Source organism: Labrus mixtus, chromosome 5, assembly GCF_963584025.1.
Source record: "Labrus mixtus chromosome 5, fLabMix1.1, whole genome shotgun sequence".
Lineage (NCBI taxonomy): Eukaryota > Metazoa > Chordata > Actinopteri > Labriformes > Labridae > Labrus > Labrus mixtus.
In genome coordinates, this window is record NC_083616.1 from 12,499,052 (window position 1) to 12,525,054 (window position 26,003).

The following is a 26,003-nucleotide window of genomic DNA, read 5'->3' on the forward strand; positions in this document are numbered from 1 at the left end:
AAATCAATTTATCAAATGTGAAAGGAAATCATTACTCAACATTGTAATTTCATCTAAGGGTCAGAGCAAGATGAAGTCTCTGATGCAGTTTTACTTGACTATGAAGGTAACCTAAATAGTTCTAGACTCAGTTAAGCACGGTTACGTTGTAGTTTTTGCGAGCTTTGACCAGAGACTTAAGGCAAAAAAAAATCTTTGATGATGACGTTAAATCATGTCACTTCATATCAGTTGCATGCTAAGCCTAGATCTGACACAATGAAAAGAAAAAGTTACATTTTCTAATGTCCCTAAGCCACTTGGCTTCAACATGAGTAGATCATGATCAGCCAAGTCAAACACAGAAATCAGAGCATGCATTAAGTCATTTAGAAACAACAGAAAGCTTCCAAATGTTGTTTTCATTCGGTGTCCAGTCACTGATTTGCTGCCAGATATTGTGTTTTGTCATCTGAACTGTGCCCGCAGTTTAAGGACGATTAAGAGTAATCATTTTGATTTGAAAAGAGAGAAAAACGTTTGAGTTTGTCCTCAAACGGCCCTGAAGTCAGACACAGGAACCATCTGTTTAGTTTCCTAATGTTTTGCAGAATTATTGTTCACAACAATTCACAACTGACTATGTGCTTTTCGTTCTCGTGTTCTTGTGTGAAGAACCAGGATGGGACTGGTGATAACTATCACCTACTGGAGTAAGTGACTGCAGTTCCTCCTTCTTGTTTCCCTTTCATCATCACCAAGGACATTAGCTCGGCTCATTTGTCCAGTGATGTCCCGCCAGTATCTCCTTTCCCAAGATAGAAGTGAATGACTGAGAGTCTCCTGCTCCTCTGTGTCTCCTGTATCTGCGTCACTGCCTGATAATCACGACTTTACCGGCAGCCTTCACTTGATGCTTTATCTCAGCTGGGGTGTGCCAAAACGGATGTGCACCAATATGGTACCCACGTTCCCTAACAAGGGGCTGTGTGCGGGGGTGTTAGGATCTGAACACTCAACATTGATCAGAGTATCAAAGGTGAGTGTGTCAACAAGTCTCTTCTTTTCCCCCCCCCCCCAAATCCTGAGAACCTCACGGCTGAAAATATAAATGATGTCAAGCTATTTGAAACTAATTTGTTTTGCTTTTATGCTGCCACAGCTTCTCCAGTTAGAAGATGAAATGTAAAGGTTTTGACATCTAAATCAGCACTTAACACATGGTTCTAACTTCTCCAAAAACATTCTGGATAGCCTCCAAAGTTTTCCGCATTTCATCCATATCAACTGTGGCGTGTAGGGCTGACAAGTCTTCACAGCAATCCCTGTGAGGATGAGTGGCGACTGCAAAGGTTATGGAAGAGGTTATCGCAAACTCTTCACTGTCCATCTCACTCCATGCGGAATCCACTATGAGGAGCGCTACACTCTAGATGTGAACTACAACAGCAATCCTTCAGGTCACAGTTTCCTCCTAACTAAACCCTTTTTGTCTCTGCATTCCTTAAAGAGAGAACATTGACGACAGGTTTATAAATTCATCAACATGTATTTTGTGAGTTTGAAGTCATAATCAATGAGAGTAAGGCATTATCACAATCGACATTAACATGTGTGAACAGCAAACACTATTTAAAACGGTTGATTTCAAAAGACAAACATCAGACTTTTCAATTTTCCAAAAATGGTTCTTTAATAAATAGCGGAAAACTGACTGACTTTAAAAAACATCAGCAGCTCTTCGAGGCAAATCTGTATGATCATTAGAAGACCCATACTTTCATTTTGTTCATTGTGAAATCTGATCACGCTTTCTCAATAGAACAAACAGGGCACAGGTTACAAAAAAAAGATACTGTGATGATATAAAGTCACAAGCCTTCGTGTAATTCGCACAAGAGTCTTGAACATTTATGACGGTCCTTTTTGCGGAAAAATCCCAAACAGCTCAATGCAATTGAGACAAACTCTAAGGGAGGAGAGACTGTGTTTGAAATGTTTAGACAAACAATGTATTATTTGATCCCAGAAATAATGCCACGATCTGAATTCTTTCGTTTAGATGGAGTGGCAGGAAACAGAACGCAGTGGCCCCCCCACACACACATACATCCCCAGTAAACATTCCACATGAGCAAACACACGAGGACAGGACCTGGAAGTCCAAGGAGGGATCAAGACACACACTCCGGGGCTATCAGCTAACCCCCTCCCCCTACGCAGACACATTTTCTCTCTCCGTGGCATCAGTGAGTGGTGATAGCTCTCTGTTTTTACATTATCTAAGTGACAACCACAGGAGGTCCTGTTGTGCTTCTAGGATCATTATGTCTGTGACTTGTCCTTTTATTTCTCCAATGTTTCCATGTGTGGTTTCCTTGGGACTGCTACTGTAGAAACAATATACTAAAAGCCATGATGACACAGCAAGCCGCCACCCAGGGACTCTTCCGCTCACCTGGGAAAATAAATGATTTTAAGTCCTTGCCACCATTGTTTTGCAACATTTCACAAAGATTAACAGAACATACTCAGTAAATGTAAAACATAGGGGGAAATTGCCTGCTTACCTATTCTGGCACACTTCCAGAAAATTCCTAGAATCCTGAGAGAAAACAAAATGATAAAACAAAATAAAAGTAGAAACAATTTAGTATAGACAATTTAGTATAGACAATTTAGTATAGACTTCATTTTTCCCACAACTACTTAAAGACCTGAATCAAAACTCAATGTGAGAACTGTGAAAACTGATCTATAAAGCCAAGTGAGTGAGTCATCAAATGTCCATGTATGGAGTGTGCAAAATGGAAGAGAGGGGGACAGCAGGCGAGTCTTATCATCTCTGGTGACAGCTGGGGTAAAAAGGTGGCATCCAAGGCCTTCATTTCTTTCAACTTTCATACTGACCAGATGGTGTCAGCATCCCATTTGGAATTTCACGTTTTATTGACCTAAATGAACCCTGTTGTTTTAAGTTTCTATTCTGCAAAATAGAAAATTATTATTTTCTAAATAACATAGAAATGTTTTTCTGTACAAAACACATACTTTTAGAATTTGCCTGAATGTGTTATTTTCCTCATTTTCTGGGCACATCCCTAACACACAAACCAAATCAACAGAAATGATGTCTCATGCCTCAGTCAACAAATCAATCAAGAGGGAAATGTATTAAATCATCCCATCTGCCAGCCTCAGTCTCATGTGTTTGTCTGAAGAGGATGTCCCTCCCTGCTCAGATGGTGTGTGTGTGTGTGTGTGTGTGTGTGTGTGTGTGTGTGTGTGTGTGTGTGTGTGTGTGTGTGTGTGTGTGTGTGTGTGTGTGTGTGTGTGTGTGTGTGTGTGTGTGTGTGTGTGTGTGTAGCAGTTGCATCAGCTGTGCCAGACTTGTTAGAAGTGAATCATGGAGTTTGTACATCCAAGAATAATAATGATTCAGTAATGATGAAAATTTAGGCCTTCTGCTACTTTACTCGCCTCATTGAGGAGCTTCTTATTAGATGTAAAAATTTGATTTTTTTTTTTTTGGTATTTGCTTGGAATTATCCTTCCAAGCTACAGAGGAAGGATAATTTGCCTTTACACTAAATAGTAGCCGGCTCTGATTGGCACTGACGGAAAATCAAGGGGGCTGCAAAATAAGGTTGTATGTGGGTTTCTTAAGTGTCCTTATTTCACCCTGAGGCTTACAGGAAGACTCTGTTATCTAAAATAATACACTTAATATACTGTATAGGAACAAATACTTTTAATAATATGAACAAGTATTTCTAACAAAAATGATTTAAATGGCTGTTTAGTGTTTTATCTGTTGAGGTGCTAGTGTAAACCACATGGCATAGTGTGGTAACATTGATTTGATTTGATATTGCATACAATGTCTGATAATGTTTCACATTCAAAAACAGAGACAGGTATTGAAGGGGTCCATTATTCACTAAGAACACCTCAAAACTGCTCCATTGGCAAGTATCTAAGGCAGTATCTAGTCATACCCAGTCTTGTTCTTGTCTAGCAGGCTGGGAGCCATTGCTCTGATGTAGGCACAGGTACAGATCAAGAGGAGAATCACCGTTAGCAGTGACTGGAAGTTGAAAATGGCCGACTGCAAGGAAAAAAAAGAGCATTAGTACATACACGATCTTGTGCTGCTCACCAGTAATAAGTGTTCACAATAAGAACATGTTCATTTAAGGTGGTTCATTGTCTGTATCATGATCAGTGTTACAGATTTAAGAAGAAAGAAACAGTCAAATTGTAACCTTTAAGTGTGTACATTACAGTACCAATACTTATGTGCAAGCTTAAACATGTCAACAGGTATTGTGGCGTAGGAAGGATCAAATCCCTATGCTGTCATGTGCAAAAACAGAAACTCAAACTTGTCCCCCCCCTTGCTTTAAGTTATGCACCTTATTGTTATGCTAAAAAAAATGTAGTAGCACATCATCTGCTCACAAAAAATTATAACATATCAGACGGAATGCAGATCTAAGATTCAGTATTGAAATGTCATTTTTGAAAGCACGACTTTCAGCTTTACACCACTTCTGAGTGTTTGTGTTTGCTGATGTTACTAACTTCATAATTCCTTCTTCCTGCATCTTATCCCATCTCCCCCTATCCCATTTTACTTTGTAACTTTACAATAAGTAAGGTCTTTTACCTGCTTTTTGTAAAGCGTCTTGAGATAACGATGACTGATTTGTTATAGTAAGGTTCTAAATAATGATGATAACGAAACTAAAGTTGATCATGTACAAGTTAGCCCTTCTCTGTCTGGGTATTCACGTGTAGGTTTTTTGTTGAATAGATATATGTCTTGTGAATTTAGGGAACCTCATTAAACAACAAATCTGCAGTTAATTTATTTAATTAGAACCAATAATGTAATCTATAATATTATATACCAACATAACATAAAAATTCAACATTATCATGTACAGATAATAAAAAAAAACACATTATGGAGCATAAACTAAGGATGTATCTAACTTTAGTCTTGTATCTATGAGGAACTAAACAAACTCCTTCTACTGCACATTTATTCCATTTACTGATGTTATAATAAGTAAAACTTTAAATCTCACATACGTTTTTGGAATATTATTTCTTTACATTTGATTGCTCACTGCAATAGTTACCTACCTTTCCTATTCGCACATGTTGTTTCTACAGCTTTTTGTTTCAGATGAAATCAAATCCAGTAAATTATTTATTTTCTGCTTGACCATAACATTGTAAAGAATGTCTTAATTGAATAAAGTATTCCTTAAAATGTAAATCATGTGATTTGTTTGCCATATTTATGCAAGCTCATAAGCAACAAGGCGTTAATGACTGAGCTGTGTAGGTGCTTCATGTGGAGCTTCATGTGGTGCTTCATGTGGAGCTACGTGGCACACACACCAAAACACTGCGATGCTCTTTACAATCGTGATCCTCACCACTGATACATTTTTTCATTGGAATCAATCTATTTGCGCTTATACACGACTTATGAATTGTGTAGATCTAAAAGACATTGATATTGTATCACCAAAACATAAAGTGACTGGCTAAACTTTTAGCCTTTAAAGCTAGCCAATGGTAGCTCCGCAGGGTAGCATTCACATTACGTCCCGCTCCGCACTGTCTGGTAGCATTATATGGTTTCACAGTTGTTGCCAACATGGTTTAGCAGTAGGGTGCGCATTATATATAACGTTTAAATGTGCTGTTAAAAGTTAAAGCCCTTAATAAGTAAGAAACTTACCATTTTTGTTTTGAGTCAAAGCCACATCACACTTCCTGCTCTCTCTGGAACTTACGTAACGTAACCAATGACGTTTACGTAACGTCATTACGCACTACTCTGCCGCTCTGCCGAAGCTCGTTTGCTGATTGGCTGAGAGCGAAGGAGTTGAAGGTTGGTTTGCCTGCTGGCAAGGAAAGCTGACAAGAGAGAGCCGCTGGAGCCGCAGTGATTTCAGTTTGAGTTCATAAATACCGAGTGTGGACAACGCAGTAGTTAGCCCACACAATAACGTAAGTGTCTTAAAGAAAACTACATACGTGAAGTCTTTTCCCCACTTGAAAATTCAAGCGAATTTGGTCCGACTGTTGCAGGAAATCACTGTTAAAATGCGAGCAGGGCGGGAACTGCTGCAGCAAGTTTAGGCGCCTTGGCGTGTACAGTATGTACCTGGTACGTACACCGCCAACTTCAACGAAGAAGGTGGTGGTAAACTAGTTAGGGAGATAATTGTTAAGTAGCACAGGGTGAAACAGATGTGAATAGATGTGCCTACATTATGTCGGAAAGACAAGGAAGTAAACCTCTGTATCATGATGCACATTCCTTTGAGTTATCTAGTACAGTTCAAAAGAGAATGTATTTGATTATATAAGATAATATGTCTAGATTTAATGGTTCCAGCTTGAAAATGTGAGTGTACACTTAAATTTGTCCATTTAATAAAAAAATGAATTTAGGTGAATTCTCTTTAAGAGTTGAACATTCAACATTTAATTAAGATTAGTCTTTTTTAACATGTTTTTTTACATGTTACACGTTGCTTCTTCAACCCGGTTGAGAACTGTTATTAATCTGTCAATAGTTGAATAGATAGATCCCTCTTTGTGACGTCAGAGTGACATTTTTGTGGTCCACTTTTCTCTCTTGGTTTTCACAATGAAATCCCCTCCCTACAAGCAGCCATGGCAGCATCTTGATTGCATTTAAACCATGTTTCATAAATCCCCCTCGACCCTTCCTTCCCAGACACTCCAAGAGAGCTCTCTCTATGTAAGAACAAATCTGTCATATTATAAACCACACATAAATAATGTTTTGCATGTTTAACTACAGTGTGGATGAGAACTTGGTTTAACAAGAGTTCCGTAATGTTGTAGCCTGGTTTAGAAGAGTAAAAGATGAGCATATGTTAACTTGAGACATACTTACAATCCTGTTGGTTTGATAACGCTTTCTATATTGTTTGCTGACCCATTGAGGCTACATTTCAGAATACAATAAACTCAATTAATATGACTTTAAATATCTAATTAAATAATCAGATTTGTAATTTATCAGGATGCATTGTGGGAGTATCTCTATGCTATTTGGACAACCACTACTTTCAATGAGAACTGCCTTATGTTAGTGGCTCAGCATGGCTGGCTTAGGTTAGGTCACAACTGTAACTGGTTCCTGTGTGAATAGTAGAGATGTCAAAATGACCTGTTTTGATGCAGCTGATTCAAGGTTGGAAAGCTATACATGTTCAGAAGAGCAGCTGGGGTCAGTAGGAAAACTCTTTCAGGCTTTTACTATGTGTTTTAAAGGACAGGCCTGTGTCAAAATTAGTAATCTCTTCAATCATTTCAATGCAGAACCAAAGTTGACGTGATGATCACTATTCAGATGTAGCTCACTCATTTTAGTTCAAGATTACAGAGATACAGCTTCTTTGCAAACAACCATTTTTTTTATTTTGTTATTTACTGAAGTCAATTAAATCACTTGTGTAATTTACAGTTTTTAAACTAACCCATATTTGACAACATAATCCATTTAAGACGAAAGATTTTAGATTTAAGTCTGACACATTTCATCAACTCTTTTGTCTACTGAGACAAGAAGTATTTGGGCCTCTGTGGATTTCAGAAAAGGGCAGTTTTTGCATTTGAGAATGCCCCTCTAATAAAAAAAAACAGAATGGGATGGAACTTGACCCTAACCCATTACTACTACATTCAGTCTCCTCTGCAAGCAGGGCTATAAGTATGAAACGTGTCAGCTGCTAAATTACTGTAGTTTTCCAGACCCGGTCTTTAAGTTGAGGCCTGCATCAGTCAACCTATGCTGACACAACTTATTCTTCCACTGTCAAGATGTTGGTATAAGTTGAGACAGATTTTCAGGCCTTTGTGTTTTGACTTATATAGGTCAATACTTATACTTATACTTATAATACTAATACTAATAACCCTAATACTATTAGTAATAACCCTAATACTTATACTTATACTTATACTACCATACTTATGTAGGTGTTATATTTGCTTGGTTTGGCCTTAAATAGACCCCAATAGAATACTAAGAAAGGCTTTGCAATGGGCTGCTACTGTTTACGACTTAGCACTGAACTCTCAAAGTGTTCTCATTTTCATCTTGAGACTCTTGTGTTGGAGAAAGCATGAGGTGAAAGTCCAGTGAAAGGACAGTGACCAGACTGACCCTCTAAAGAGACGGTTAATTGCCTTGGCTTTTTCTTCTCTGCATGAACACCTCAGTCAAGAAACATGATCCGTATGCAAAGGCTTTATTTGTGATTCATTCACTTAGTATGTCCTGACAAAGTTTTGTCTCAGGGCTTCACATGCAGCAGTGTTAAGAAGAAATGACAATGAAAAGGTTGAGTATAAGATTACAGAGGGAGCAAGAGAAGCTGGATGAAGCTGTGTGTCATAACTGTCCAGAAGCTTTTCCTGATGATTTAAGCCAGTGATTGATTCTGCCGATCAAGTGACTTGACTTTTGAATTGACTTTGAAGGCAGTTTGCAGTTCTCTACACCTGACAGACAGCCCTGTTCATTTAATTGGACAGTCCTTCTGTCACTACCAGAGGCTCATCATCGCTGCACAACAGATGTTACAGTTACTAATGAGTAGCTGGGCTCACTTTATGAGGTTAAAGTTGAACCCTTCAGCTCCCTCATCTTGCTCAGCCCCTTCATCCAGCCACACCCCTTCTTGAAGCACACAGGGTCAACTTTAATATGCTGCAAGGCTCTTTGTGGATGTGCACATGTGTGTGCATTGGTGTGTATGCATCTGCGGAGTGGGCACATGTGTAGCGCTTTCAGATCTTTGCTATATGTCAAATTTTATATGACCTTGACCACCTGCTTTGTCAGCATACATGATACAAAGAAATAATACACACACAAAAAAAGTGCTGTCACGTTCTAACTCATAGCACTGTATCCGAAGGCACTCATTTTCATTTTTTAAACATGTCCAGCTTGGCTAACTGCCAATTTAGCTGTCCTTTTCCTTCCATCTCCACACACTTTGCCCTGTAGTTAAGCAGGGAAGATATCCAACTCACCTCTCACTTCACGTGGAAGCAGTAATCACATGTTCTGGCCTGTACATCCGTAATCAAGTAAAAGTTTCTCAAGCCCTTTGAAAAGACGGAATAAAAGATTTGTAGGCAGTGAACCAAAGGACATTTCATTTTGTAATCCTTACATCAACATCTTTTGTAACTGATCTTTTGATCGTAGGCTCTCTCTGGCAGAAGACTTGACTTTAACTGCAGCAGTGAATCAGTATTCCAAGACTTAAGCGTGAGGGCAAGGTGACATTACCAAAGATCTCTCTCAGCTCACTCCTTGAACAATATTGTTTCGGCAAATAGGATTTTAGTTAACTAGGTTAAAGTGATTCTGATCCATGGATGCCACAGGTTTGTATCTGCTCATGTGGTCTGGCATAGCGGAGGACAAATTAGCTTAAGAAGTGTTGGGCTGTAAAAACAGTTCTCACTCATCTTTTGGGTTGATCGTTTCTGCCTATTTTCAAACGTGATGGCTCTTCAGGTACTGTCAAATCTCCCAAACTTTGGCCAAAAAATCGAAATGGGTATGATGTAAGGAACAGTCTTTACAGCTGCAGAATCATGGAGAATCACCTTCTCTTAATGGACTTTCAAGTCTTTTTTGAATGACTTGAATCTTGGCTAAAGGATATTCAAACTTGCTTTAGGAATATTCAAATAAAAAAATGTAGGCATTGAAGACATTAGACAACAACTAGAGCTGTTTGGTAATATTCTTCTATTATCTTTTAACAGCGTGTGATTACCTTACTGGTATTCGAAAAGCCCACATTTCCACACAAAAACCTCCCAAAACCTGTTAATCTCTGTGTGGTTCCACTGACTCAGAGAGGCCTCCTCTGGAGAAAAACACAGGGATGTTTATTACTAAATCCAGGCAGTGAAACAATGAGGCACAGTGATGAAAGTGCAAGATTAACACAGTATCACAACACCAAAATGGATTGGTTGGAGGGCGTACTGCGAAAGAGGTCCCAGGACCACATACTAGCTGTAGGCCTCAGAGATATTGCAGCACAATTGGCTTGTTCTGGTAGAATGAATCATCATGGCATCTTGAGAGTTAACAGCATCCCACATCTTTGTTTTTCTGCAGGTCATGAGCGGCACAGTCCGACGGATCAATCTAAGTACCGATCCAGACACCCCCTACTTCCTGCGAGTGGACTGGGCCATAGACCTGGGCGCTGGTTTCACATTAGCTCTCACTGATGGCAACTCAGCATGGATTGGAGAAGGTACATTTTCAGAGAAATTATAAAAACACATTGATATTTAAAGACTATGAATGTAAGAATAGAAGTATGCTTGTACTTGTTCATGCACATGGGAACATTCTTTCTGGTAAAGTTGGATCCAAATTAATTTGATCAGACTGCATAAAAATAAAAGGTTCTAATGTCAATATTAAAGGACCTAAAGTAAATTCCAATGCAAATCCATACTAGTCCCATTACTTCTCAGATTTAACCCTAATAGGGGTCTTTGATCTTTGACAGTTTTCCTCAAATAAGATTTCTACTGTGACCTTTATTGTGTTTTTCAAACTAGTTAACACCATATAAGGATGTGTTAAGTCCTACGTTCAGTCTCATAAGACATATTGTTAGATTGTTGCAAATCTACAGAACAGCTAAAATAATTCACACTGTTGCAATCTCAGATTAAATGTGTTGTAACTGAACCCAAATCCTGCATCTCTGACTATTACTAGACAGGGTCACCAGGTCTACTACTCTTCTAAGACTCTCCATATGTAGGCACCTGGCCGAACCTCATCTCATTATATTGAAACTGTTGGTCCTTTAACCAGAGGGACAGCAGTGACCTTGTTTCATCGTGGCTCTTCACTATTGTGCTACAGCTTACAGGTGTATAAAGTAAATTAAACTCTACAAGGTTGTCTTTGTGTGCGCTTGTGTGTGTGTGTGTGTGCGTGTGTCTGTTATGCCAAGAGCACATTTTCCCTGGAAGGACACCTGGAACATAAATGCTCCCTAGTTTTCTATTGCTGTCCATCTGCACAGTTGACAGGCAGAGATGGGGTTGTGACAGCTATGTGCGGGCTTCTGGGTTGTCAGTGTTTCTGTGTTTGATGTGCTAATTGGGACCCTCAACCTCATGTTAGCAGCTGTGCAACAGCTGATGACATTCCCCTTTGGTTTTTCTGCATGCTTCCTTTTAAATCAGCCGTCACGTGCATCCACACATTGCTACATAATTAATGTTTATCGTTTTTGTTCTAGTGTCTGCTATCACCTCTTTACCCACTGTCAGGTTTCTCTCAACTATGTGACTTTAAAATGCCAAAGAAATGCCTTCTTTGTGTCCAGTTTCAGAAGACGAGGTGACAAAAGAGGCCAAAGATATGGAAGTCACACGACGAAAATATGTTGAGGACCTTCTTCGAGCACTAACAGGAGGTGAAGAGGGGAGAGGATCAGGAAGGAGAGGGGGCGACAAGAACGTGTATTCTTTCCAACTCACACCAGACCACTGCCAGCTCTCGTATCAGAAGATCTGTAATGACATCTCGGTGAGCAATGGCTTTGTGTGGATTTTAGTTTTATTTTATGGCTTAAATGCATACACAAGCAGGAAACTTTAAAGCTGTCTTCAGACAGAAAATGTCTCCTCTAATAATTTAAAATGGAAATAAAAAAAGTTGATCCCGGCACACTTTTAGTGCAGGGCGTTCAAGCACATTTAAGTACATCTCTGCAACTTTAAATCCATATTGTTAACTTGTTGTGACATGAATATTATAATGTTCACAGTTGCAGTTGACACAACTCATTATTTTGCTCTTCAAAGCACACAGATTCTCTAGATTTTTGTCCTTATCTCACTAGTACCTGAAGCACATTAACATATAGGGCTGTTGGCAAAAAACAAACAAACAATGAACAATCAACCCTCAAAATCATTGTTCAGGGACAATACACAAACAAATCTGTTTAAACAAATTCCTCTCTTACTTGGTTAGTTTTTAAACCAAAATGCTGAGGATTCTATTGAAGGTGGTTTAAGAAAGTTGTCTGTAAAGATGTGTCAGTTGTTCTTGGATGTCACAACTCGTACTCTTCACTCTTGTCGCTGTTCCCTCAGGAGGAATGCATCTAACGACGTATAACCAAATAGAAAGGAAGTGTTATGTTTTACAGGGGGGCTGTTTAAAAGATAAGGTTTATAGTCTACCCACATTATGGCAAAATTAGAAAGGCTTGGTTGCCTTTAGGCCGCTATGGAAAAAAGCCACAGATAGGGATCATTTGTAACCAGTCGTCCCAGAGCGACAGTATAAAGTAGTCGTCTAATGACCACAGCTCGTAAACACTATAGGAAAAAGTTTTCGTTAAAGGTTAGGGGGAGATAGTCTGCGTTAATGTAAACAATCAAATCCTCTCATAAACACACACGTTTAATACAACTGTCACTGACAAAGAAAAACTGAAAACGCTAAAGAAGACATTGTGCACTGGGAGATTCTTACATAGTTCACCAGAGCTGACAGGTTTGATGGAGTATAGGTCATGGTGCTCCAGGGAGCAGGTCACTTGGGGTTCTGGGACTGCTGTGCAGGTAGAGGAGACCAGAGGGAGAAGGCCAGGGGGTTAGGAACACTTTGGAGACTATAAAACTAGATTTATGGACAGGGCCATCCCCATCTAACAATGTTAAACAACAGCTGATTAGAGCCTTTTTCCTTTCATACCCTGACTCCCTCTGGTTTTCTATTGTCTCTGTGAGTGCTTGCTGTTTATACAAGTGTGCCTATGTGTGCATGTGTCAGTGTCAGGACATGTGCAGACATACCATATGTTTGAGGAAGCTTTTTTTTGGGTACTTAATGATTATTTCAACAGAATCTGACTTTGTTTTATGTTACCAAATCTCATGTTTCAGTAATGTAATTTTCACATCAGGTATAGATGATTTGACTAAAAGTTGTAGACACATGTGATGGTGGTAGTGGGCTTTTTTATGTTTGGAATGTGGAAAGCTGTAGCCTGAGGGAGCAACTAGTCCACACATAATGATTGATAGCGGCCCAACTATCTATGTCCGGGCCCAAGTTTTCCTCTGAAAAACACAATCAATACACACACGACTGCTGACAGTATTCATCAGTGTGCGCCACTATGTGTGTGGTAGAAAAGAAATCTAAGAATCCCCGAGGACTATTTGCATGAAGTGCAAACTACCACTCTTGTCTAACACCTGCTTCTTTTCTTTTCACCTCCTTTTTTTTCTTACGGGTTCACTTTTTTTCCCCCAACACGTCACAGAGGTTAAAATGTGGCACATATTTTCCCAGCCAGATAATTTGAGGGTTCAGAAATGAGCAAAAATGAGGCGAGTTTCCTCTTGGAGGAGAAGAAAGGAGGCTGGAGAAAAAAACAGGTGTTGAACTTAACCTGACATTAATATTTTATGAATATGACCCTAGAAGTTGTAATGATGAGTGTAATTTGGATGTTAGTTGTAAAAGTACTACTAAGCAGGTGTTTTACGTGGCTAAGTCAGACATTGTCTCCTCCTTAATGACTGTTTAAGAACCAATCTGTCATTGGTGGAAAAATCATTATTTAAGTTCTCACATGTGCTAGTAAAGACACTCTTTGTTACGGCAGAAGTAAAAGGAACAGATACTGCATGTCTGCCGATTATTCTCTTACTGTTAAGGTCATGGTAATTATATCAAGTCATCGTTTAATAATTTGTAAAAAAATTAATTCTTATCACGAATTCCCTGAATCCAAAGTGAAATTCTTCTCTCGACCAACCAATCCAACTTTTAATTTGAACCTTTTTATTATGTTTCATGATAATTATGTCACAAAATGTACATTGGATTAAATGTGAGTTCATCTCTTTGCCACAATAATAAGTGCGACATATTGCACAGCCTGACTTCATATTTTCTCTCGACTCTTTATTCAATGTCAAAAATAAAGAAAAGCAACAAATAAAGAAGCTAGATTCAGGCTGTTTTTGACATAAGAGTGTATTTTCTTTCGATTAACTAATAGACTAACTGTCACAGTATCTTTAGGACGACCTCCATTTCACTCACAGCATTCAAACTATGTGCCACTAACTAACTGGTTACCTGGCTTTAATGAAGACTTATATCAGTGAACTGATAACTCAAGTTGAAAACACATTTGTACTATACTTAAAGGTGCACTATGTAGATTTGGTATTGAAATTTGAAAGTTGGAGAAGTGAAGCAATTCTATGCTATATTTTCTGGACTAAATACACAAACTTTATTCAAAGGACAAAATGGGTCCCTGGAACACAGTTTGGAGCTAAAAAGCTACCAGGAGAGTTACGATTTCACTGTTAGGGGCGAACCACCTTCACTTCTTGAGTAGCATTTTATCTTCAAAAAGTGTTCCAAGGAGCAAATTTTCCTCTGAGGACAGTTTGTGTTTATAGTTATGAACATATACCACAGAATCTGTAAATTTTCCAACTTTTACATTTCTCTACCAAAACTCCATAGTGCACCTTTAACCTTCAGCCAAAGTCATTTTAATACATGGCTTTGTCGCCTCTCTTGCTCTTTATGAAACAATCCATTCCTTTTTTCCATAAACAATGAAGTGCTGTGACAGGCTGCATGATGGTCAGTCCCCCAGCATGTGGACAGTGTGAATAGATTTTCAAGTAAACTGCTGCTGAATATGATAATATTTGACCAAGATTTGGATGGTGCAGTAAGGAAGCCCTACTAAGTTCCTTCAGTTATTTTGGCCACTTAGCCATCATAAAGTCTTGTCTTTCCACGTGTTAATGTCACTAATTCCGAATTTCCTGAGTACACTAAGCCTTTTCTCTGAACCACCCAAGAAGATTGTGATTTGTTGATGGAGGTACAAACTACCAACCCCCCAACCCCCCCCCCACCCCGATAATGAATTATGATGGGTTTAACCAGACCTTTCTCCAGCACTCGTTCGGGGACAGTGTAGTGAAAGGCCTGTCTCGATGCGATTGGTTATTCAGCTCCTTCATGACAGTTTTATACCAAATGTCAGTTTTTCTTTGAGTAGCACTCAGAGCTTAGTTCTGTCTTCAGACCAGAGAGATTTGGACTCTGGTTCTTGACAGTTGTGGTTTATGAAACCGCGGGATCCTGGCTGAGACTGGCTGGATGAGTGTAACACTGATTGTTTCTACTTTTTGTGTTGCCAAAAAGAACTAGTGTAACGGTTCACTGGGGATTTCAGCTGTGCAGTATGACGCCAGCCACAAATTTCACTGGAGTAGTCCATGTTTTCTCCTTCAGATTGAATCATCTCAAAATGTGAAGCGTGAAATTATACAATATGTTCAAACACAAATATTTGCAAATCATGCTCATGATAATTTTAAGCTAAGCACTATAAATGAAATACAATATAACAAATGGCAAATCAGAATGTTGACTGAAGGCAAAAACACAGCAGTTGAAATGCGGCCAACGCACTAATCGCTGACCTATGCATGTCTGTCCTTATTGCTTTTATAATTCATTGGCTTGTTTTTGTGTCCCCTCTTCAAATGTAAGCAGATTTATCTCCTTATTTTTGGTTGAGGTTCATCATTCTTGTCCACATTTATGCCATTAGGCAGCTTTTTCACCATGTGTGGTGGTAAAGCTTTACTTGCCAGAGTGTCCTCAATGAAACATAATCAACCCATGTCGAGCTTTGAAGTACTTCAAAAGTACTGCTCAGTTTATTGTGATTTTTCGATTTATGCTGGAAAAGAATAATGGTGGTAAATGACGAGATACATTCAGTACATTTTTGTTTGATGAGTTAATGAATGTTGAGCCATGGACTCTTAATCAATGTGATGCTATTCACTGGCATGTATTGCTTGTGACTAATGGTCACAAGCAATACAGTGTATGGGTTGTGTTGTGGATTTTTCTGTTGGTAATGAAAGATCTCAAGTCAAAGTCTTTTGTCTTTGTGTATTTTATTGCATATAGTAAAAAGTTCTTCAAAAGGGGTAATCAGCTACAAAAATAACATCAGTCACAAGTGCATCAAAGATTCCTGGGGCAGTCCCGGTTGCAGAGCATATTTATACTTTCACAGGGTGTAGGTATTTTGCATATACATGAGTGATACATCGTCATTGGTTTCAGCCCTAGTGACTACGCCTTCTGCTAGTTTGCCTGGTGATTTATCTACGCAAGCTTCTTTCTATAAGGTACTGAGGAGTGTTCCTGTTGGAGATACAGACCGAGGCCATACAGAGAAACAGTTTCTAATTGCTAAATGACGCACGAACATCCTAATCTTTTAAGGTCAAACGAAGGCAACAGACAGATAGTATTTTTCCACTACAATTCCCCTCTTTTGATTACAAATAATCAACAAAGAATATGGAAAAATACAACAGTAGAAATATCACCCTGAAAACCACAGGAAATATAAAAATACTAAAATGTCTATATAAAAACAAAAACCATACTTCAAAACCATACAATAATCAAAGAAAGAGTCCATCAAACATCCGTGCGCTCACACCAGGTAGGTTTAAGAGAAGACATCATAAAAATAGACGAAGAAAGGAGTAGGAGTGCATTTGTTTTTTGTAAGACATAGACATCTTAAAATTTGTGCAAAGCTTACAGGAATGAAAAATGAAGTCCCAAAGGGGTATGTACAACACATATGAATGCAATTACACCATGTCCTCATCTTCGGAGGAGTTATCAGCGCGAGAGGAGGAGGAAGAGGAGTGAGGTTTGAGGAAAGAGGGTTGTTCAGGTAACTCAGGGACATCGTCTTGGTTAAGCAGGGAATATAGGGGGAGGAGTGGCGGGAGTTTATCCTCCTGCAGTTGATACCACAACCAGGGGGCCAGGATGAAGCCGGCCAGCACGAACAGGATGCAGGTGGTCCCTCTCAGCCCACAAAGGCCGGGGTGGTTCCTGAAAGGGTGCCAGGGGCATGGTCTTTCCATGATGTTCTGCCTCTGTCAATGGCAGGAGCTGTAGGCTGTCTCTCAGTCTATGACAGCGGGGGAGGGTAGCCGGAGCAGAGGATCTATCCGGAGGTGTCAGGGTCAGTTGGTGGAGTTGTCGGATCCGGGACTCGGCTGCAGTGGGCGGCGTGTGTCCAGGTGGCTCTCTCAGCAACTTTCACAGCCGTGTGAGTGGTGAGGAGGATCTGGAAAGGTCCAAGCCAACGCTGATGCTGCCAGGACTTCCTCCTGAAGTTCTTTATCACCACGTAATCACCAGGTTTCACGTCGTGGAGCGGCGTGTCAGCCGAGGGTGGGAGTGTCTCCTTTACCTGTGCTCTGATGTCAGAATGACATTTTGTTAAGGATATGCAGTAACTTACCATGCTCGCCTCGCAGAGGGCGGTGTCCATTGGAGGTCCTGGAGGTCCCACGCCGACATTTGGTCTACCTGCAAACAGTATCTCAAAGGGAGAGAGTTTGCATCGCAGGCGCGCTCGCATTCTCATGTACATCAGGACAATAGGCAGACACCTGGGCCAACTGAGTTTTGTTTCTTTACAACACTTTACCAGTTTCTGTTTCAAAGTATGGTTCTGTCTCTCGACAGCGCCACCTCACTGTGGATGATAAGAACAGTGAGTTTTCAATTCAAAACGCAACTGTGTGGAAAGCTGTTGTAGGGCTTCGTTGACAAAATGTGAGCCATTGTCTGAGGACAGTTTTTCAGGGATTCCCCACCGGGGAATGATTTCTGTTAGTAAGGCTTTCGCTACTACTGAGGCAGTGGCATGTTTGGCTGGAAAAGCTTCTACCCATTTGGAAAATGTCTACCAGTACCAGACAGTACCTTTTACCCTCACTGGGGGTTAGTTCGATGAAATCCATCATGACATGTTGAAATGGTCTGTCTGGTGCTGGGTGTGCAGCTTGATGTGTCAGAGGTCTGGTCCTACCTGGATTATTTTGGGCACATATCAAACAGTTTTTACAAAAATCAGCTGCAAATGTAGAAAATCCTTTTGTGAACCAATGTTTTTGAACTACAGCACATATCCCTCCTTTTGACACATGGTCTAGGCCATGGGCCAACTTACAATAGGTCAAAATCAGTCTACGAGGGAGACAAGGTTTATCATCTGGACCTCTCCATACACCCGCAGAGAAGAGGCAGCCGTTTTGAGACCAGAGCTTTCGTTCTGCAGGGCTAGAGAGAGAGGCCGGAGTAGACAGGGAGGCTGTAGGGGAGGGTGAGGAAGTTGAGTCAGTGTATAGATAGTGTGAGAAGTGGAGGAAGCTGCGGCTTTGGCAGCTGAATCTGCTCGAGCGTTACCTAGAGACACTGGCTCTCGGGCAGAGGTGTGTGCAGTACATTTGCAAACAGCAGTACTAGCTGGTAGGAGGATGGCGTCTAACAAAGCTGCAACTTTGTGATGGTGTAAAATGGGTTTACCATCTGATTTGAGAAATTTGCGATGTTTCCAAAGGGCTCCAAAATCATGCACAACTCCAAACGCTTAACGAGAGTCTGTGTAGATGGTAACAGTTTTGCCTTTTGCCTTTTTGCAGGCTTCAGTCAGGGCCACCAGTTCTGCTGCTTGTGCTGAGTAATGAGAAGGCAAAGGAGAGGAACAAACAACAGAAACATCATCAACAACAGAAACTCCTGCATGGGCCGTGCCCCGTGCAGGATCTCTGAAAGCAGAACCATCAACATGGAAAATGAGATTAGTTAGTGAGGTCAGGGTTAGTGAGAGGTACATCTTTCAGGTCCGGTCTCAGGGTGCAGGTGTGTTGGAGTTCTGCAAGGCAAGAATGGGGTTCACCCTCACCCGGTAAAGGCATGAGGGTGGCAGGGTTAAGCACAGCACATTTTTAACATGAACAACAAATCTCTCCCCAGAAGGTTAACCGGGCACATGCTGGACATTAAAAACGAATGTTTAGCTTTTGTTTGTACTCCCTCAAACTCCAATGAACAGTTGACAGGTATCCCATACTTTTCCTTTACACAAGAACCACAGGCACTCGTGGACCATGAAAAACGGCCACTGTCAGGCAAAGACATTTCAGATGTTTTTAAAACTGAGTGGGTGACTCCTGAGTCAACTAAAAATTTGACATTCTGTCCCTTAACGTTACATGTTATCATTGGCATTTTCTCATAAGCTTCAGAGGAGAGACGGGTATAAGTACCCTCCTTTCCTTTGGGAGGGGTTTCTAGGACATTTATTCTTTGTTGAACTAAGCCAAGCAGTGTATCAGCTCTTCATTGCGTGGAGCGTGTAATGTGTGTGTTGTGTGTGCGGGTACATTACCAACTCCTCTCTCTGATGGTCAGTCCGACGCATAGGGAACTTGTTCGTTGTCCTGCCAGCCCCAGCGACGGTTTCCTCCGTCCCCCTCTCTTGGTTGTTTCTGGACAGTCTTTGGCCCAGTGGCCATGCTTCTCGCAGTTAAAACGTTTGGTGGGGTCATATGTGCGGGAATATCTTCTTTCGAGTCCGTGCCCTTGGCCCCTTCCGCGTCCGCGGCCTCTGCCTTGTCCTCTGAAAGGGCGGCTGTCCAAGTGAGAGCCAGCTGAGCTTTAGAGTGGCAGTGTCTAGGTGTCTGGCAGTTTTGTCTCTCTTTTCTTTCTCTCTTTGATCACCGTGTTTGGCGTGTTTGAGGAGCTCTTGCAGTCTGTCTTCAGCCCAGCCTCCCACAAGGGTGGAGCGGACCCGGGCTAGGATGGGTTTCCTCAGGCCTTCTCCAAAGGCCATTTTCATGACGTTTTCAAAGGCGGTTTCAGGCCCCTTGAGATTGTCCGGAGAAGGGATTGTTCGGACTGATTGCTGGTTGCTGTGGGGGCAGGATAAGTGGAGCCATGTAGATGGGAACCCAGTCTTCTTTGCCTCGAACTCCACCGTTCAGAGAGGGATAAAGAGCAGACACAGGGGGTGTGGTGGGGTTATCAGTGAAAGCATCTGGTTTTTCTTTTTCATCATTTTTCATTTCATTTTTGGTAAAACTTTCCCTGTCTGTTTCCTATCTCTGACTTCTGCTTCTGTCATCCATATTTTCCAACATTCCATTTGTGTTTCAATCTCCTCCAACTTTTCTTTGTTAATCTTTTTCTTAGACTTAACCTTCTCTTCCTTCTTTTTCAAACACGTCTGTAACTGTATCAGTTGATTCACGCTTAGACTTCCTTTATCAGGAAATCCACATTCGTTTATCCAATATTCGACACATGACAAACATTTTTCTCCGTATTTCCCTTTCATAAACACAAAAATTGGACCTTGCAGGTCAGCCCCGTCCATCTTACTCCCTGCAGACTCCATGGTGTCTGTCCTGTAAGATTATCGGGCGTCCCCGATCAATCTGTGTAAATTTTTACCTTTACACTGGTCTATCCAAGTTCACCGGATTCAAGGAGTCACCTGAACTCCTCCGGGCCTGGCGAAGTCACCTGAACTTCCTTTATTCTAACTACCTCGTAGTTATAGAAACCTTTCAATTTTGTCCTAGAATACACAGTGACCTTTGACTTTTAAATTGTGAGATCAGAATGTTTTTACCGTGAATTAGGAGGTTTTCTCGTTCGTTGGATTCCGAGGTGACAGCCGCAGTCGGTCCTCTCGACCTTCAAACTTTCAGGGTTGAGGCAGGACGATCTTTTTCAAAGTCCTGGATGATCAGTCACCGTCTGCCGTGGATACGGCGATCAGCCTGGAATCCCACTTCTGACACCAAGTTTGTTGTGGATTTTTCTGTTGGTAATGAAAGATCTCAAGTCAAAGTCTTTTGTCTTTGTGTATTTTATTGCATATAATAAAAAGTTATTTTGCAAAAGGGGTAATCAGCTACAAAAATAACATCAGTCACAAGTGCATCAAAGATTCCCGGGGCAGTCCCGGTTGCAGAGCATATTTATACTTTCACAGGGTGTAGGTATTTTGCATATACATGAGTGATACATCGTCATTGGTTTCAGCCCTAGTGACTACGCCTTCTGCTAGTTTGCCTGGTGATTTATCTATGCAAGCTTCTTTCTATAAGGTACTGAGGAGTGTTCCTGTTGGAGATACAGACCGAGGCCATACAGAGAAACAGTTTCTAATTGCTAAATGACGCACGAACATCCTAATCTTTGAAGGTCAAACGAAGGCAACAGACAGATAGTATTTTTCCACTACAGTTGCCATAAAAAAACAGAAATATTCTTCCTTTTTTGTACATTACTTTATTTATACTTTGGTCAACAGTCAACCCAACGAAAATAGAAAAAACGGATTACTGTATAAGAACCATTCAAATGTTTATAGCAAGTCTTTTGGCGTTTTGGTCTGTTAAAGCAGGGGTTCCTAAACTTGGCCTGGGACATAGAAAATGAGGACCCCCACTGCCCCTGGTGGTGGTTAAGACATTTAAAGTTGAGCAGTCTGGCACATGCACTAAAAAGTTGAAACACTAGCACAAGTAATTTATTGTAAGAAACGCTCAAAGCAGAACATAGGTTATCTTCATGCACAGAATTTAGCACTGTGAGTGTGTGTGTGGGGGGGGGGGGGGGGGGGGGGGGTTATTTGTCAAGCTCAACAGACACTTACATTGTTGCAGGCACGTGCAACCTTACATTTGAACAATTTTGTACAGATTACTTTCATTTCAGCAGAAATATCACTGAAGGATTATAGTTTTACCTTTAATTGACCTGCTTTTTTTGTATATGTTCACAATAACGGGTAAAATTATAAAACACACAATTTTACATTTTACTTTGGTATTTGGAAAGCACGTCCTGACTTCCACTTTGGGAACCATTGTGTTAAAGGATTGAAATGATTCATTATTTATTCAAATACCTTTTAGATATTACATTGTCAACTAAAAACGTATGGGCCACTTACAAAATATGCCCCCCCCCCCACCAGATAAAGGCTCACATCTTTAGTATTTAATTGATTAGTTAATGTTAGCAGTGTCCATGTTTTGTCAGCCCCAAACAGAAGTGGCCGACTATATAATGTAAATGATGCAAATGTTGGATCCAGTGTGGAACAAAATCGGTTAAATACATTTCAGATGAAACTGCTATCATACAAACTTTGAGGGAGAAATGACAGAAGTTAGTAACTTGTTTGCATTTAATTTGCTATTACCAGTTTTTCTTCTCTCAGTGTCTGGAAAAAAGATGCACGACTGACTACCAGATTTTAATCCTGACTGCATTTAAGCTTCAAATACACCAACGCATCTCTCCACCACAAAGTAGTCATTTACTGAACTTAGGTTTGCCACCTGATGTTTACTATAATAAAATCAGTTATCTTAATAATATCTTCCTGCCTTGTAACATACATCTCTGAACTCAAGGTTCAATCAGCTGATCCAAAAGTGATTCCCCCCCCCCATCTGCACTCTACTTGGTACCGTGCCATAGCATTCCTTATGTGTATGGGAACATGGATGTTATTGGAGAGACTCACTGATGACGCCTCTCACTTCCGGTTCTTTATCTGGCCTCACGCCTCTGCACGGCAGACCTGGAAGCTGATGCCACAGTTTGATCTTTGCACAGTGCCCACACTTCTCATACTCAGTGACCTTGCCTGGCCTTGAACACTGTCTCTTTGTCATCATGCACACACTCCTGATCCACCCACTTCCCTGGGCCCAAAGACACAATAATGAATTTGAAATACAAAAAGGAAAGAGAAAAGACTGACCTTACCTGAAATAGTTTGAATATAAAAACCTTGAGCTTGACTTAATGTGTGGACGAGATAGATAAATGTGCAAGGAGTCTTTAAGCTTTAATTTAAATCATGCTGAGTTACTATTATATTACTGAATATCAGTTGTCGTAAAATGGGGCTCATTGTCTCTTGTGTGTGTCAACCTACTATGTGTTGGACAGAGTGATAAGGAAGGCTTTGTGCCCTCAGTGCCCAAAGTTTGTTGTGGTGGAACTGTGACTGTGTTCTTTTGGCCTCCACACCTACATTCCCTCTTCTGCATGGGGCTGACCTTATGGTCTGGTTGGCTGTCTGGAGACAGGCACACAAACAAACATTTAGACCACACACATGCACATCAACTCATGTTTGAAAGTCCGAATAATCTATCCTGATTATCCTGAAACCAAGATTTTAAACCCTCTGTCTCGCTTCTTAATGATGCTACACGATGTCGTATCCCAATACAGTATGTTTCATCCCAAAGGTGACCTTTCAGAGCTGTGTGAACTCATTGACCTTATATCAGAAGACAAAGAGATGAAGGCTGCATCTCATCTCCTTTAGATGTTTTCTGCCTCTTTTTGTCCTCTAATGCCGTTTCAGCTGCCTTTATTTTATTGCCATAAATGAGCCCACATTTTCACATCATTGTTTGCTATCTGAAGCCAAAGAAAAAAGCTATAAACAATTTGCTTATTTGATTTCCTTTTTAGTCAAGTTACACAGCAGAAAAATGTGGAAGTGGGTTGTGGATCACAGACAAACAGTCTGACCTCCCACACCTTGGCAGAAGCTGGCAACAGTTTGGAGGCTGACCTTTCACTTTATCTCCGAGTCTCAGGGGAGAAACAGAAGCTCCAGAAAATAAACTGAACCTTTCAACATTTCTCTTTGTTTTTCAACAAGGAATTGAATCACTTGAATAGCGATTCCTATTTGAGTACTGGCAGTTAAAAATGAATATGGTGGTCATGTATATTTTCAGATGTATATCTTGTTTACTGCCTCCTTCCTATTTCCATGCTGCACACTAAAATAAAGCTAAACTTTTGGTGATGTGGAATTTGTATGTTTACTACAGTATAAGTATTCCCATTAACTGTGAAAGTAAAGGCACCAATCGTTTGAGCACAAGACATAAACAGCTGCTGAGTGTCGTTTCCAACATGAAGCCAGTAAATAAGTGTTGTGCTTCCAGCAGCCTACATTTCTGTATCTGTGGATTTGAACTGGTAATAACATGTTAACCCACTGTTCAGAAAGATTAATTATTTTAAACTGTACCAGTGGGTAAAAGTTTCATGACAAAGTCCCAGCTATTATAATAGTTTAATTCTTCAAAGTGTGCAAGTATCAGTCACGTCAGTATGTCGGAGTCTTTGGCCTTCACATGATTTGTTGTTTTTCACATGGGATGATTTATTGCTCAAAGACTTTCCTCTGGAAGACCAGTGGAGATTTAGCACAGGTAGCAGCGGCTTGGAGGAGGAGATCAAAGCTTTCATGATTGACACACCACCACTACTGTCAGCTCTTCATGTGTGTATGAAACGAATGCTGGTGTTAAAGTTGTCATGATGATCAAGCGCAAACATCCATTTTTACTGAAGACTCATTTACTCTAGCTTCACTGCTCTTAATAATGGTGGACTGTCCTGTGCAAACATCGAATGATAGCTATGCCAACTTGAACACGACTTAGGAAGCTCAGTATCCCTTTAAACCCCTGAGACGAGCCTGCCCTGGATCACTGTGACATACCGATGTTGCTCTCTAGACTTTTACGAGTTCTTAGGAAACTCATCCTCTTTAGGTCCCGGGTGGTCTTCTCTGCGTCCTGATGCTGTGAGGTGGACTTTTGTTTAAACCTTTGCAGGTTTTGTTTGGCGTGGTGTAATTTGCAGCACTGAAACTGAATAAGCAAGTTACAATGCAAAAAGTTTTTTTTTTACAGAGTTGAATGATGCTAGAGATGTAACGGTGCCTCACAAGACAGTTTCACATCAGTACACAGAAGGAACTATTCAAGTCCGTAAAGTGCAAAATTAATCAACTTTATAAACATCAAAGGACACTATTTGCCTTTACCTCTCTTTTTAAAGATTTTAAAGTGGATGATGCACTGCCAGTGTTTCCCACACACAGACGGTACCTGGGTGTCCAATCGCAGTACATGTGGGGACTATTTTACTAAATTACTTTTTTATCCATGTAAGATTGCCATCCACTATCGATGAACAAATTGCAACCCCCCCCCCCCGTCTCTCTTTTCCTTGCATATGTTTCACAAGGAGTGTCACCACACCTTTGCAGGTTACAAATGAAGAGCTTATGCCTCTCCAGAGGGTCCAAATAAATCCAACATCATTTTTTTTGACTGTTGTTTGTTCTTTTACTTGTTTTCAATTACTCACATCACTTTGCGATCTAGTGGAAGTCCCGATGTGTTTTATCATAAACGCGTTTGTTATCAAACCAGGAAATACAATCAACTTGGCGTTAGGCAGTAAAAAAGCCAAACTAACGTACAACTTTACAAAAATGGTGAAAAAAAAAATCTTAATCCATTATCACCATGAACCCAGCTTCTGCAATCTTATTGCAAGTTGAGCATATCGTTGCATCCAAATGACGCTGAATGAGGTCATGCTGTTCCAATGGGTAGTGTGTAATTTACAGATTCACTTAATCAGGGTTTAAAACAGACAGGCGGACTAAGGCAGTGAAGCTGTGGGAGTGATGTGAAGTGAACGTCCACTCACTGAAACATGTTCAGGTTCACCAGTGGAGGTAAAAACAGCTGTGTGGCCTGCCAGGACAGAATCAGTCTGGGACAAAAATGACAAGTATTTTATGAGAGCTTTTGAAGATGGCCGCTTTATTACAGTGGGTCTGAGACCCTGACGCAGCCCAGTGAAGATTTAGCACCACATTACCTTCTGGTTTCCCAGTGCAACGCGGCAGTACCTGTGTGTGTGTGTGTGTGTAGGTAGGAGTGTTTCTGTGTTTGCATGGGAGAATCTCCATTGGCAACAGGCAAACAGAGATTGTCCAGCCATTGGAAATTATGTTTGGTGTGGCAGCTATGATGTGCAAAAACTCACTCCAGGTCTACAGGTGTTCCAGTGCTTGGTGTATTTTGTATTTGAATGTAGTTGTTTGCTGTAGAGTTCTTTTCATATTTAAGAATGGGGTGCTATGGTGGAATTCAGAAAA

The 26,003-nt window shown here is 40.6% G+C and overlaps 2 protein-coding genes across 3 annotated transcripts in view; one reads left to right on the forward strand and one right to left on the reverse strand.

Annotated features, from left to right (window-relative positions):
• Window positions 1–1,646: 1,646 nt before the first annotated feature.
• tmem167a (transmembrane protein 167A) lies at window positions 1,647–5,868 on the reverse strand. The gene is made up of 4 exons (XM_061037909.1): window positions 5,738–5,868; window positions 3,978–4,087; window positions 2,550–2,584; window positions 1,647–2,437 (listed from the first exon to the last, which is right to left on the reverse strand). Exons 1-4 carry the CDS (start codon window positions 5,738–5,740, stop codon window positions 2,367–2,369), a joined length of 219 nt encoding a protein of 72 aa, XP_060893892.1. The 5' UTR covers window positions 5,741–5,868; the 3' UTR covers window positions 1,647–2,366.
• A 6-nt stretch (window positions 5,869–5,874) lies between these two features.
• Window positions 5,875–26,003, forward strand: part of LOC132974097 (DNA repair protein XRCC4-like) — a 29,623-nt gene continuing 9,494 nt past the window's right edge. For both annotated transcript variants that reach the window (XM_061037905.1, XM_061037904.1), the window contains exons 1-3: window positions 5,875–6,009; window positions 10,187–10,328; window positions 11,424–11,626. In XM_061037905.1, coding sequence (XP_060893888.1) covers window positions 10,190–10,328; window positions 11,424–11,626 — 342 coding nt within the window. In that variant the 5' untranslated portion in view covers window positions 5,875–6,009; window positions 10,187–10,189. The remainder of the gene's footprint in view (window positions 6,010–10,186; window positions 10,329–11,423; window positions 11,627–26,003) is intronic.

Coding starts and splice junctions, on each gene's coding strand:
- tmem167a (XM_061037909.1), bottom strand. Junction 2,585..3,977: donor CTAGACAAGAACAAGACTGG/GTATGACTAGAT, acceptor GTTTTCTCTCAG/GATTCTAGGAATTTTCTGGA. Junction 2,438..2,549: donor CTGGAAGTGTGCCAGAATAG/GTAAGCAGGCAA, acceptor TTATTTTCCCAG/GTGAGCGGAAGAGTCCCTGG.